This window comes from Narcine bancroftii, chromosome 4, assembly GCF_036971445.1.
Source record: "Narcine bancroftii isolate sNarBan1 chromosome 4, sNarBan1.hap1, whole genome shotgun sequence".
Taxonomy (NCBI): Eukaryota; Metazoa; Chordata; class Chondrichthyes; order Torpediniformes; family Narcinidae; genus Narcine; species Narcine bancroftii.
The window spans coordinates 317,024,034-317,038,912 of record NC_091472.1 but is presented as its reverse complement, the minus strand read 5'-3'; the positions used below and the strand labels follow the sequence as shown (position 1 = coordinate 317,038,912).

The 14,879-nt window shown below is 55.6% G+C and overlaps 1 protein-coding gene across 8 annotated transcripts in view; it reads right to left on the bottom strand.

Moving 5' to 3' along the window:
• Positions 1-14,879, bottom strand: part of LOC138762308 (tensin-1-like) — a 182,173-nt gene that overhangs the window by 140,359 nt on the left and 26,935 nt on the right. For 3 of the 8 annotated variants that reach the window (XM_069936062.1, XM_069936061.1, XM_069936063.1), the window contains exons 3-4: positions 4,623-4,660; positions 2,186-2,235 (exon numbers count right to left, since the gene is read on the bottom strand). In XM_069936062.1, coding sequence (XP_069792163.1) covers positions 2,186-2,235; positions 4,623-4,660 — 88 coding nt within the window. Of the gene's footprint in view, positions 1-2,174; positions 2,236-4,622; positions 5,885-14,879 lie in introns of those variants that run through there. The other 5 variants (XM_069936060.1, XM_069936064.1, XR_011356875.1 and 2 more) reach the window with 4 other exon arrangements.

Here is a 14,879-nt window from a genome sequence, read left to right as displayed (position 1 = left end):
TCTAGACACGGACGCACTTTGTCTGGTATGTTGATGTTTGTTCCCAGTGACTGAGATTTGCCCAATGACTAACAGCAGAGTGTTCTACGTGCATTTTTCACTGCAAGTTCCCACAATCGTTCCAGGCCAACCTTTAACTTGTGGGATGGTGACTGTTGGGTGTGAGGCTACTGAGGGATGGGAAGTGATGCTGGGACAGGGATGGAGTGGATGAGTCCATGATGGGAGAGAGAGAGGAGGAGGATCGGTGCTCTATCACATCCTGTCACCCTGAATGCTAGCGCACCTCAGGGCTCCATGCTCAACCGCTACTGCTCACGCCACCGACTCGCGGCTGCACTGCCGGGCTCCCTTCAAACAGAATCTTCAAATTTGCAGGTGATCCAACAGTAGTCGGCCTCATTGGCAACGTCGTTGAGCCGCACTGTAAAAAGGTTGAGAGCCTCCCCAAATGGTGTGAGAACAGAGTCTCATCGTGACCAGAGAAAGGAGATGATTGTGAACTTCAGGACGTAGATGGTCGGCCTCTCCCCACTACACATGACCGTTCTGTCGGGGAGAGAGTGGGGAGCACATAGTTCCTTGGAGTGTGAATAGTGGACAACCTGGACCAATACCATCTCCTCATGGCAGCAGCTCCTCCACCTCCTCAGAAGGTTGAGGAGGCCAAGGCCACCCCTCCCCGCCATCCTGACAATATTTTACAGGAGCACATTTCAGAGTGTCCTGCCTGGCTGGCATCATTGTGTGGGACGGCAGCTGTAAAGCAATCGATCTAGAATCAATACAGAGGATCATTAGCCACGTCCAAGAAGATCACTGGGTCTCCCCTCCCTCTACTGACGACATGCACCAAGAGCGATGATTAAATAGGGCTCAAGGAATTAGCGAGGACCCTTTCCATCCAGCACACAGTATTTTTGATCCACTTCCCTCAGGAAAGAGGCACAAGATGGCCAAGCTGGGGAATAGCTTCTTCCCACATGCTGTGAGATTGATGAACAACAACCAAGTAATTTATCCCAAAGTATTTACATATATTTACTTTATATTATACATCTTCTCCGTGGATTATCAACTTATGTGGTCCTGAGATCCCGAGAGTGATGCCGTCTGGTAGGGTCACCCATGGTGGTAGTAAGGTTGGTAGGGCCATCCATGGCAGTAAGGTTGAGGGTGAAGTCCCTGACAAAGAACAATCCAAGCACATCCTCAACAGTGGAACAGACGGACAGAATTACTCTAAACTCAATGGGTGTGAAGGCGGACGAAAGCTGCAACAAATCCATCGGCTCCAATCGTCGTGGTTTCCAGGCCATTGGAATTAGTTGGTCGATTTGCGAAGTATCGTGTACTTCTTGGAGTCCAACATCAAGTACACGTTAAACAAATACATGCACAGGCCTCTTCGCTCTATTGGAACAAAGGCCATCATCCTTGACCACGAGATAGGGTCACAACCGACAAGATTATCATTTATGTATAAATGGGATAACTCTATGGTGCGTATCCGAGTGTGTGTGCGCGCACCTGTGCCTGTACACACATGCTCCGTAGTTTGGAGAGACACTGTTTTATCAGGTTGTATCTGTACAGTCAGATGATAATAAACTTGAATTTGACAGACCCGTCTCACACGCTCCTTCCCTGCTCCACACACAGAATCTACACAAACCTGAAAACACTAACCTCTCAATTTAAGGACAGATTCTTTCTGGCTATGAGCAAACTCATGAAGGAGCCTCCTGTGAGTGAAAGATGCTGGCCTTGCACAGATTTAAGGGAACCTTCTCTCTAACACTGCACTGTGCACCTCTGCTTTGCTTCACACACTCTGCTGGAGTCAAGGACAGGTTGACTTGCCTCGATAGCTTGCAAAGAAAGTATCTCAAAACGTGGCAGAAAACAATTCAATTTAATTCAGCAATAGGCACTGAATCCACATGACCGAGAATAAGCGCAATATCTCACCCACCCCTCGCACCCACCAGCAGAGACATGGTCAACAGAAGACCAGCCCACAAGGACCTAGAATTCCCTTCAGGGACCACAGAACTCTGTCACCTTCGACCCACTGAGACACCCCTCACACGGGGGACCCGCCAGATTCACGGAGCCCGACAGTTGGTGGATGGGCCCAATGGGTCTCACTCTCACGCCCCCCCCCAACCTACTGTCTGCTCACACTGCAATGGGGAGTCCATCTTGCATTTGATGCTCTGATCCATCACCTTCCTGCCACAAGAGTGAAACACAAAAGTCTGCAGATGTTGTGATTGTAGGAAAAGTACAGAAACGCTGGAGGAGCTCGGCTGGACTCGCCGCGTCTCCATAGGAATAATTAAGGTGGTCCCACTTCCTAGCATTCGTCTACCCTTCCTCCCAGCCCTGCTCTGCACCCACATACCCGACAGAGCCTCACTGACTCTGGCACCCACCGTTCACTGTCACAGATCCTGCTTCCTCACATTCCTGGTTGGCCAACTAACCACACACACGGGCACACTCACACGCGCGGGCACACTCACACGCGCGGGCACACTCACACGCGCGGGCACACTCACACGCGCGGGCACACTCACACGCGCGGGCACACATCCCTGCTTCATACACACACGGGCACACTCACACGCGCAGGTACACACACGCGCGGGCGCACAAACACGCGCGGGCACACTCACACACGCGGGCATACTCACACACGCGGGCACACATCCCTGCTTCATACACACACATGGGCACACTCACACGCGCGGGCACACTCACGCGCGCGGGCACACACACGCGCGCGGGCACACTCACGCGCGCGGGCACACTCACGCGCGGGCACACTCACGCGCGGGCACACTCACGCGCGCGGGCACACTCACGCGCGGGCACACTCACGCGCGGGCACACTCACACGCGGGCACACTCACACGCGGGCACACTCACACGCGGGCACACTCACACGCGCGGGCACACTCACACGCGCGGGCACACTCACACGCGCGGGCACACTCACACGCGGGCACACACACACGCGGGCGTACACACACACACGCGGGCGTACACACACACACGCGGGCACACACACACGCGGGCACACACACACGCGGGCACACACACACGCGGGCACACACACACGCGGGCACACACACACGCGGGCACACACACACGCGGGCACACACACACGCGGGCACACACACACGCGGGCACACACACACGCGGGCACACACACGCGGGCACACACACGCGGGCACACACACGCGGGCACACTCACACGCGGGCACACTCCACACCGGGCACACTCACACACGGGCACACTCACACACGGGCACACTCTCACACACGGGCACACTCTCACACACGGGCACACTCACACACGGGCACACTCACACACGGGCACACTCACACACGGGCACACAAACACGGGCACACACACACGGGCACACTCACACACGGGCACACTCACACACGGGCACACTCACACACGGGCACACTCACACACGGGCACACTCACACACGGGCACACTCACACACACGGGCACACTCACACACACGGGCACCCTCACACACAAGGGCACCCTCACACACAAGGGCACCCTCACACACAAGGGCACCCTCACACACAAGGGCACCCTCACACACAAGGGCACCCTCACACACACGGGCACACATCCCTGCTTCACTCACACACACACGGGCACACTCACACACGCGGGCACACTCACGCACGCGGGCACACTCACGCACGCGGGCACACTCACGCACGCGGGCACACTCACGCACGCGGGCACACTCGCACGCGGGCACACTCGCACGCGGGCACACTCGCACGCGGGCACACTCGCACGCGGGCACACTCACGCACGCGGGCACACTCACGCACGCGGGCACACTCACGCACGCGGGCACACTCACGCACGCGGGCGCACACACACGCACGCGGGCACACTCACGCACGCGGGCACACTCACGCACGTGGGCACACTCACGCACGCGGGCACACTCACGCACGCGGGCACACTCACGCACGCGGGCACACACACGCACGCGGGCACGCTCACGCACGCGGGCACACTCACGCACGCGGGCACACTCACGCACGCGGGCACACTCACGCACGCGGGCACACTCCCCCCCCCACCACGTTCAGCGCCCAGCTGGAGTCCGCAGCCCCCTCTCGTTGTCCCAGACACGGAGACCACCCCGAGCTCCGCCGCTCTCCGCGTCCACGGCTCAGCTTGGAAAGTGCGGGGCAGCAAACGTGCGCTAATCTGCCACAGTCTTCCCACGGTGGGGTGGGAGGGACGCCCCCAGCCCCCAGCTCAGGGCTCCCCCAGCCCTCAGCTCAGGACCCCCCCCCAGTCCTCAGCTCAGGACCCCCCCCCCAGTCCCCAGCTCAGGACCCCCCCCAGCCCCCAGCTCAGAACCTCCCCCAGCCCCCAGCTCAGGACCCACCCCCCCCCAGCCCCCAGCTCAGAACCTCCCCCAGCCCCCAGCTCAGAACCTCCCCCAGCCCCCAGCTCAGAACCTCCCCAGCCCCCAGCTCAGGACCCTCCCCAGCCCCCAGCTCAGGACCCCCCCCCCCCCACCCCACACACCACCCCCTCCGCTGGAAGCCACATTGCCAGCCTTACCTTCCTCTCACAGTCCTTGTGGCAGGTCAGTCTGCAAACTGGAGGGAGAGAGAGAGGAGAATTCAGTTCCAAGCAGCCGCACAGCGAGAGCGAGAGAGCAGCGGACGGACCTCAGCAGGTCGGGGCTCAGCCGGACGGGGCTCCATGAGCTCCCTGTTTAATGCACGATCACCCCGAGTGGGATCTGGTCAAGTCCAGAGTTGTTTCACCGGCTGCCAAGACTTGAGCAGCTTTTACACGCTGGCACCCGGCCATCTCCTGCCTCCACAGGTACGCGGCTGAATGATGTGGCAGCCAAACCAGCTGGGGTGAAGCCGCAGCCTCCCCACCGCAAAGGGACCTCAGGAGAACGGGGCCCCGGGCAGTGGAAGGAGGGGGAATGGGAGGGAACGAGAGAGGAAGTGGGAGAGGGAAGGGGCAGAGAGAGGGAAGAGTGGAGGGAGAGAGAAGTAGGGGAGGAACCGAGGGAGAGAGACGGGGAGATGGAGGGAGAGAGAAAGTTAGAAAGAGAGGGAGGGAGGGATAGAGAGAGAGTTAGAAAGAGAGGGAGGGAGGGATAGAGAGAGAGTTAGAAAGAGAGGGAGGGAGGGATAGAGAGAGAGTTAGAAAGAGAGGGAGGGAGGGATAGAGAGAGAGTTAGAAAGAGAGGGAGGGAGGGATAGAGAGAGAGTTAGAAATAGAGGGAGGGAGGGATAGAGAGAGAGTTAGAAAGAGAGGGAGGGAGGGATAGAGAGAGAGTTAGAAAGAGAGGGAGGGAGGGATAGAGAAAAAGTTAGAAAGAGAGGGAGGGAGGGATAGAGAGAGAGTTAGAAAGAGAGGGAGGGAGGGATAGAGAGAGAGTTAGAAAGAGAGGGAGGGAGGGATAGAGAGAGAGTTAGAAATAGAGGGAGGGAGGGATAGAGAGAGAGTTAGAAAGAGAGGGAGGGAGGGATAGAGAGAGAGTTAGAAAGAGAGGGAGGGAGGGATAGAGAGAAAGTTAGAAAGAGAGGGAGGGAGGGATAGAGAGAGAGTTAGAAAGAGAGGGAGGGAGGGATAGAGAGAGAGTTAGAAAGAGAGGGAGGGAGGGATAGAGAGAGAGTAGGCAGGGATAAGGAAAGAGTGAATGAAGGAGTGGGTGTGAGAGAGAAAACATGAGAGGGGGTGATGGAAGGGAGGGAAGGTACAGGCGGGCAGACAATCACAGACACGGGACCGTCTCAGAAAAACAAGGGGTTGGGGGACTCAAAACGACAACTGCCTGTCACTTTCAGACCAGAAATCTGCTGATGTTGGGGTCTTGTGCACGCAGTTTCCCCAGCTCCTCCCGTGGGGGCTGTGACTACGGAGCTCCCCCAGCACGTGTGTACATCGTGGAGGGACATTCCTGATGCAACCCCCCAACTCACTCACTCACTCCTACCTCCCTGACTCCCCGGCTGGTGTGCTGAGCAGACCCTATCTTCTCTCCCCGATGCAGCATCGGGGGGCACGGGGGGAGACATGGGGAGGGGGGAGACATGGGGAGGGGGGGAGACATGGGGAGGGGGAGACATGGGGAGGGGGGAGACATGGGGAGGGGGGAGACATGGGGAGGGGGGAAGACATGGGGAGGGGGGGAGACATGGGGAGGGGGGGAGACATGGGGAGGGGGGAGACATGGGGAGGGGGGGAGACATGGGGAGGGGGGAGACATGGGGAGGGGGAGACATGGGGAGGGGGGAGACATGGGGAGGGGGGGAGACATGGGGAGGGGGGGAGACATGGGGAGGGGGAGACATGGGGAGGGGGAGACATGGGGAGGGGGGAGACATGGGGGGGAGACATGGGGAGGGGGGAGACATGGGGAGGGGGGAGACATGGGGAGGGGGGAGACATGGGGAGGGGGGGAGACATGGGGAGGGAGACATGGGGGGGGAGACATGGGGGGGGAGACATGGGGGGGGAGACATGGGGGGGGAGACATGGGGGGGGAGACATGGGGGGGAGACATGGGGGGGAGACATGGGGGGGAGACATGGGGGGGAGACATGGGGGGGAGACATGGGGAGGGAGACATGGGGAGGGAGACATGGGGAGGGAGACATGGGGAGGAGGGGGAGACATGGGGAGGGGGGAGACATGGGCAGAGGGGGAGACATGGGGAGGAGGGGGAGACATGGGGAGGGGGGGAGACATGGGGAGGGGGAGACATGGGGAGGGGGGAGACATGGGGAGGGGGGGAGACATGGGGAGGGGGGGAGACATGGGGAGGGGGGAGACATGGGGAGGGGGGGAGACATGGGGAGGGGGGGAGACATGGGGAGGGGGGGAGACATGGGGAGGGGGGAGACATGGGGAGGGGGAGACATGGGGAGGGGGAGACATGGGGAGGGGGAGACATGGGGAGGGGGGGAGACATGGGGAGGGAGACATGGGGGGGGAGACATGGGGGGGGAGACATGGGGGGGAGACATGGGGGGGAGACATGGGGGGGAGACATGGGGGGGAGACATGGGGGGAGACATGGGGAGGGAGACATGGGGAGGGAGACATGGGGAGGAGGGGGAGACATGGGGTGGGGGGGAGACATGGGGAGGGGGGAGACATGGGCAGAGGGGGAGACATGGGGAGGAGGGGGAGACATGGGGAGGAGGGGGAGACATGGGGAGGAGGGGGAGACATGGGGAGGAGGGGGAGACATGGGGAGGAGGGGGAGACATGGGGAGGAGGGGGAGACATGGGGAGGAGGGGGAGACATGGGGAGGAGGGGGAGACATGGGGAGGAGGGGGAGACATGGGGAGGAGGGGGAGACATGGGGAGGAGGGGGGAGACATGGGGAGGAGGGGGGAGACATGAGGAGGGGGGAGACATGGGGAGGAGACATGGGGAGGGGGGTATGAGATGGGGAGAACAGGGACGGAGGGGAGCAGGAGAATGGGGAGGTGGGGAGAATGGGGGAACAGAGCAGGGGAGTCGTGGGGCAGAGACGAGGGGGGGGTGTCCCGTCCTCACAGTGAGAGGTCGAAAACGAGTCCTCAAACACGTTGAGGAAGGAGTCGGATTGAACTCTTGGGTCCGGGAGCCCGAGTGGGACGGGGAAAAGATGATGGGGTGATTAGCTCGAATGGTGCAGCAGACTTGTTGGTCCCGTCCTGTTGCCATTCACGGTGCCCATTCACATCATCGGGTCAAGCAGTGCGGAACAGGCCCTTCAGCCCAATTCATCTGTGCTGGCCATACTGGGCCAGTCCCATTTGCCTGCATTTGCCCCGTCTCCATCAAAACCCCTCCTTGTCCATAAATCTGTCCATTGTAACTGCCACCACTTCTACAGCCCCCTCTGGCAGCTCATTCCAGATGCGACCACCCTCTGAGTGGAAAAGTTGCCCCTTAAGTTCCTCTTAAATCTTGCCCCCCTCATGGTAAACCTGTGTCCTCTGGATCTAGAATCACTAACCCCTGGGGCCTCACTTTATCCTTTTCCCTCTGACTTTATAAACCTCCATAAAGTCACCCTCTCTTCCCAGCCTCCTTCACTCCAGGGAATAAAGGCCCAGCCTATTGAGCCTCTCCCTGTAACTCAACCGCCCCTCAGTCCTGGCATCGTCCTCAGTGAATCTCCACTGTACATCCTGGTACCCCTCCTATAGCTGGGTGAACTCCAAGTGTGGTCTCACCCCCACTTTGTACAGCTGAATTACAAGGCCCCAACTCAATAGCCTGCCCAATTTAAACATTCCAAAAAATGGGCTGCACATTTCGCATAGTGGTTAGCTCAACGCCTTTTACAGCGCCAGCGACCGGGGTTTGAATCCTGTGCTGTCTGTAAGAAGTTTATATGTTTTCCCCGTGTCTGCGTGGGTTTTCCCCGGGGGCTCCAGTTCCCTCACACCGTTCAAAATGGGTGTAAATTGAGTGGCATGGACTTGTGGGCCAGAAGAGTCTGTTATCGGGATGTGAGCCTCACTGACCTCTGTCCGCTATGACCCTGGGCTGCCCTCCACACCTCCAGCTGGCACCCAGTATGGTCCAGCAACCAACCCGTCAGTGAACCTGGACCTGTGAGTGTGGGAGGGTGGGACGAGACCTGACCCATCCCAGCCCTGCTCCCTGATTCAGGCTGTAGTCCTAGACCTCTGGAAATGGACAATGACCAAGGAGCAGGAGCATGAGCTGGTCCACTCTCTGCCCACAGTACGGCACTGAAGCCAACAGGCTGAGGGCAGAGCTGGTCCCGCAGGAAGTAAAACACGAAAGTCGGAAGGCCCCGTGGTTGAAGTTAAAACACAAAATCCTGGAGAAACTCCGCAGGTCAAACAGAGTCCTTTATATACTAAATAACCAGCATTTTAAGCTTGAGCCCTTCAAAGTATGGGGTACAGGGGGAGTAGCCAAAGAGGAGAGGGGGAGTTGAGAGGGTTTGAGGGTTATGGGGTTGGGTAAAGGAGGGGAGTTCAGAGGGAGAGATGGAGGTAGGGAGAGGTGTAGGGGAGGGGAAGGGAAGGGTAAGGAGTTGTGGGGAGGATGAACCAGTGGGATCCAGCAGGGATTTACTCCCAAGCACCTTAAAACTATAGCCCCCCTCATGTTAGTTGTGTCAGGTCTGGGGAAAAGGCCTCATGATCAACACCTCTCATCATCCTGTACACCTCTATCAGGTCTCCCCTCGTCCTCCATCACTCCAAGGAGAAAAGACCAAGTTCACTCAACCTCTCCTCAGAAGACATGTTCTCCGATCCAGGCAGCAACCATGTAAATCTCCTCTGCATCCTTTCCATAACATCCACATCCTTCCAATAATGAACACAATATTCCAAGCGTGGTCGAATCAAGGACTTGTTGAGCTAACACATTAACTCTTGAACGCAACCCCGTGGATAATGAAGGCCAACATGCCAAACACCTTCTTAACATCACTATTGACCTGTGCAGCAGCTTTGAGTGCCCTATGGACACAGACCCCAAGATCTCTCAGTCTGTCCACACTGCTCAGCATCTTCCCATGAACATTGGATTCTGCCTTCAAATTGGACATCCTGACATAAACCACTTCACACTTTCCTGGATTAAACTCTATCTGCCACGTCTCAGCCCAGCTCTGCATCCTATCAATGTCCCTCTTTAACCTCTGGCAGTCCTCCAGACTATCCACATCACCTACAACCCTCATGTCATCTGCAGACTTACCAACCCAACCTTCCATTTCTTCATCCAGGTCATTTATAAAAACCAGCAAGAGGAGGGGTCCCAGAATAGATCCCTGTGACCACCACTGGTCACCGACCTCCATGCAGGATACGAACCACCTACAACCACCCTCTGCCTTCTCTGTACCCAGACAGCAAGGCCTCCTTGGATCCCAGGCCTCCCTATTTTTTGAATGAGCCTTGCATGGGGAACCTTATCAAATGCCTCACTGAAACCCATATACACCACATCCACCAATCTACCCTCATCAATTTGCTTTGTCACATCCTCAAAGAATTCAGTCAGGCTCATGGGATGCAACCTTCCCCTGACAAAGCCATGACGACTATACCTAACCCGATTATATCTCTGTATATGCTTGTAAATCGTGTGTCTCAGGATTGTCTCCAACACTAAAGGGAGACTCATGGGTCTGTAATTTCCTGGATTTTCTCCAGCCCTTTGCTGAATGGGGGAATGACATTTACAACCCTCCAATCCTCCAGTACTTCTCCTGTCCCCAGTAACAATGAGAAGATCATCACCAATGGTTCAGGAACTTCCTCCCTCGCTTCCCACAGTAGCCGTGGGTAAATCTCATCTATCCCAGAGAGAGACACTCCCCAAGAGTGAGACACTTCCCCAGTAACTCCTCCCAAAGCAAGACACCTCCTCAGACAGACCTTTCCCTCAGGGAGAGACCCTCCCCCAGGGAGCGACACATCCACTCAGGGTGAGACCTCCCTCACATTTCAACTGCTGATCCACAGGGTCCTCAGTGCTGACCCACATTGGCACCCCTCCCCCCCATTCCCCATCGTACACCCTCGATTGAACACTTGGTGGACATCAGGACCCTCTAGGCAAATGGTAGAGGACTGTGTGTGGACATTCTACACCTGGACCTTCAGGAAGTTTATTGACAGGGACCTTCATTAGTGTCAGGTTTATGTAGTGAAGGTGTGACCTCTCTGATCCGTGGGGTGTTAGCATCCCCAGAGGAAGGCATCCATTTCAAGGACAAACGCATCGCAAGGTCCTCTCAACCATTATTTACTCAAAGTTATTAATTACTCAGATCTGGGGGAGTGCATTGATGGGACATAGTTACTGAACAGTGCACAAAGACTGGTCTCCAACCACTTCCCTCTGACAGCCTCTGGAAACCTGTCTGTAATATATCACCAGTTGTTAAACCAGCCAAGAAGTTTACACATTAACTGAAAACCTAGCAGCCTGGACTTTCAGTGAACCCAAAAGGCCAAAGGATAGTGGTCGTATTCTTAATTTAACAACTTTCAAATCCTTGAGTGTGTACAAGTCTGCACATCAGGGAAGGGCAAAGGGATACGTAGCTGGTGCTTCAGAAGTGTAACAATGGGGCACCGTAACCTTCCAGAATGAGCATCTCAGTGCCAAGGTCACCCCATTGACAGGCCTGAGATCTCTGCTCTCCCCAGGGACACTAGGCCCGAAAGGGGTTGGTGGGGCCCCACTTGGAGTACTGTGCCTCATCCACCAGTGTCCATGAAGAGGAAGGTTCCCACTAAGTTGGAAGAGGTACAGAGGAGCTTCACCAGGGGTAGCCAGGAAGGGTTGAGTTCTAGGGAGGAGTTGGACAGGCTGGGTCTTCATTCCTGGAGCAGAGGAGACCAGAATGACCTGATTGAGGTTTATAGAATCATGAGGGGTGTGGACAAGGCCTTGAAGAAAGGCTCAGGCCCGAAATGATTCACCCAAGAGCCACCAATTCCCCATCCCATTCCCTTGCTGACATGTCTGTCCATGGTCTCATGTACTGCTAGACTGAGACCACCTGCAAAGTAGAGGGACAACCCCTCACCTTCCATCTGGGCACCCTACAATCAGATGGCATTAACATCTCTTTTCTTTCTTCTTTGGCTTGGCTTCGCGGACGAAGATTTATGGAGGGGTAATGTCCACGTCAGCTGCGGGCTCGTTTGTGGCTGACAAGTCCGACGCGGGACAGGCAGACACGGTTGCAGTGGTTGCAGGGGAAAATTGGTGGGTTGGGGTTGGGTGTCGGGTTTTTCCTCCTTTGTCTTTTGTCAGTGAGGTGGGCTCTGCGGTCTTCTTCAAAGGAGGTTGCTGCCCGCCGAACTGTGAGGCGCCAAGATGCTTTCGTTAAACACCCCCCTCACTTCTTCCCCGTCACCTTCACTATCTCTCCCACCCGTCTCCTTTCACACAAACATGATAAATTCTCACCTCTCCCCTCAGTGTTGGTCTGGATTTCTCCCCGAGCCACGACTGCCTCCATTCTGAGATTTCCTGTTTCTGGCTCAACCTGCTTATTCCTTGAGGAAGGGCTCAGGCCAAAAACGTCGGCCATATTTATTTGTCTCCTATCAACGCTGAAAAGACCGGCTGAGTTCCTCCAGCATTTCGATTTGTCCTCACCGAAATGTCAGAAATATGACCTTACCTCCCATGGACGCTGCAAGAACTGCTGACTTCCTCCAGCATTTTTAGGGTGTTTTTAATATAATCACAGCATCTGTTTCACACTACGTCATTCTATCATCATGGAATAACAGGACAGAACAAGCCATTCGGCCCAATGCCTGCCAGGTTGGCATTCTGGGCTAGTCCCATTTGGATCCCTGGAAACTTGGCTGTGTGAGTAGAAGTGGAAGGAAAGTTTTCTGCCTGGAGGTCGGTGACTAGTGGAGGGGTCACAGGGATCTGTTCTGGGACCCCGGCTCTTTGAGATTTTTATAAATGACCTGGATGAAGAGGTGGAAGGATGGGTCAGTAAGTTTGCGGATGATACGAAGGTTGGAGGAGTTGTGGATGGAGCTGAAGGTTGTCAAAGGTTACAAGAGGATATAGACAGGATGCAGAGTTGGGCAGAAATGTGGCAGATGGAGTTCAATCTGGATAAGTGCATTTTGGAAGGACAAAGGGTGAGAACAGGGTTAATGGTCGGTTACTTAAGAGTGTGGATGAACAGAGGGACCTTGGGGTTCAAATCCATACATCCCTCAAGGTCGCCGCACAGGTTGATAGGATAGTTAAGAAGGTCTATGGGAAGCTGGGCTTCATTAATAGGGGGATTGAGTTCAGGAGTTGAGGGGTCATGTTACAACTCGACAAATCTCTGGTGAGACCACACTTAGAAAATTGTGTTCAGTTCTGGTCACCTCAATACAGTAAAGATGTGGAAGCTGTGGAGAGAGTGCAGAGGAGATTCACCAGGATGTTACCTGGATTGGGAAACAAGTCTCATGAGGCAAGGTTAGCAGAGCTGGGACTTTTCTCTGGTGCTAAGGAGGATGAAAGGAGACTTGATAAAGGTCTACATAATTCTGAGAGGCATAGATAGGGTAGACAGCCAGCACCTGTTTCCCAGGTCAGGATCAGCAAATACCAGAGGATGTGTGTACAAAGTGAAGGGAGGGAAGTTTAGGGGAGACATTAAGTCTTTTACACAGAGAGTTGTGGGGGCCTGGAATGCCTTGCCAGGGATGGTGGTGGAGGCTGGAATATTAGGAGGATTTAAGAAACTTTTAGACAGGCATATGGATGGAGGAAAAATAGAGGGTTAGGGGGTAGGGAGGGTTTTGGTTTTTTTTGTTAGTGTATATAGGTTGACACATCATGGTGGCTGAAGTGTGTGATGGGACAGTGTGGAGGGATCTTCACTCTGCGTCTGACCCCGGAGGCGTGTGATTGGACGGTGTGGAGGGAGCTTCATTCTGTGTCTGACCCCGGGAGTGTGTGATGGGACGGTGTGGAGGGAGCTTCACGCTGTGTCTGACCCTGGGAGTGTGTGATGGGACGGTTGGAGGGAGCTTCACTCTGTGTCTGACACCGGGAGTGTGTGATGGGATGGTGTGGAGGGAGTTTCACTTTGTGTCTGACCCCGGGAGTGTGTGATGGGACGGTGTGGAGGAAGCTTCATTCTGTGTCTGACCCCGGGAGTGTGTGATGGGACGGTGTGGAGGGAGCTTCATTCTGTGTCTGACCCTGGGAGTGTGTGATGGGATGGTGTGATACTACAGAGTGTATCACCAATGTGCATATGTCAGTCTCAGTAAGGGACCTAGCCCAAGCCGGATCAGACGTAGCAGTGCCTTTAACCCAACCTCCCCCTATTCCTTCTCCCGCAGGTCATGTGCTTGAAAAGAGGGACCAGCAACTCCCCACCAGCTCAGGCCAGACTATCGACAACGGCGTTGGGGAATTGAGTGAAGCAGTGGCCGCATCCTACAGGCCTGCCGGCGACACGACTCTGGCAACCCCAATCCCGGCACCACGGTGGTGTTAGAGGTACAGCCCCTAACCTCCATCCACCCTGGAGTCGGTTCACAAAGAAGGGGTGAATGTGATACTACAGATTCTATCACCAATGTGTATATGTACAGATGGTCGTGTAGGATGACTGTGATTGGCTGAGAGTGTAGCCACACCTACTGGCAGGTCTTAAAGGATTGCTCCGAGCCAGACCAGGTCATTCTGGATTGGTCGACCTACTTGTGATATGCTCCAGTCTTTTAGTTAATAAAAGCCTTGCCACCTACTGGCAGGTCTTAAAGGATTGCTCCGAGCCAGACCAGGTCATTCTGGACTGGTTGACCTACTTGTGATATGCTCCAGTCTTTTAGTTAATAAAAGTCTTGGTTTGGATCAACAAGTCTTTGGTTCTTTCGACACGCATTACAGACGGTGTGGAGGAGGCTTCACTCTGGGTCTGACCCCAGGAGTGTGTGTTGGGACACTGTGGAGTAAGGTTCACTCTGTGTCTGACCCCGGGATTATGTAATGGGACGGTGTGGAGCCGGCTTCAGACTGTGTCTGACCGAGGGAGTGTGTGATGGGACAGTGTGGAGGGAGCTTCAATTTGGGTCTGACCCTGGGAGTGTTTGATGGTACGGTGTGAAGGGGGCTTCATTCTGGGTCTGACCATTGGGGTGTGTGATGGGACGGTGTGGAGAGAGATTCACACTTTGTCTGACCCTCGGAGTGTATGATGGGAAGGTGTGGAGGGAGCTTCATGCTGGTTCTGACCCCAGGAGTGTGTGATGGGATGCTCCAGAGGTAGCTTCACTGTGTGTCTGACACCGGGAGTGTGTAATGGGATGGTGTGG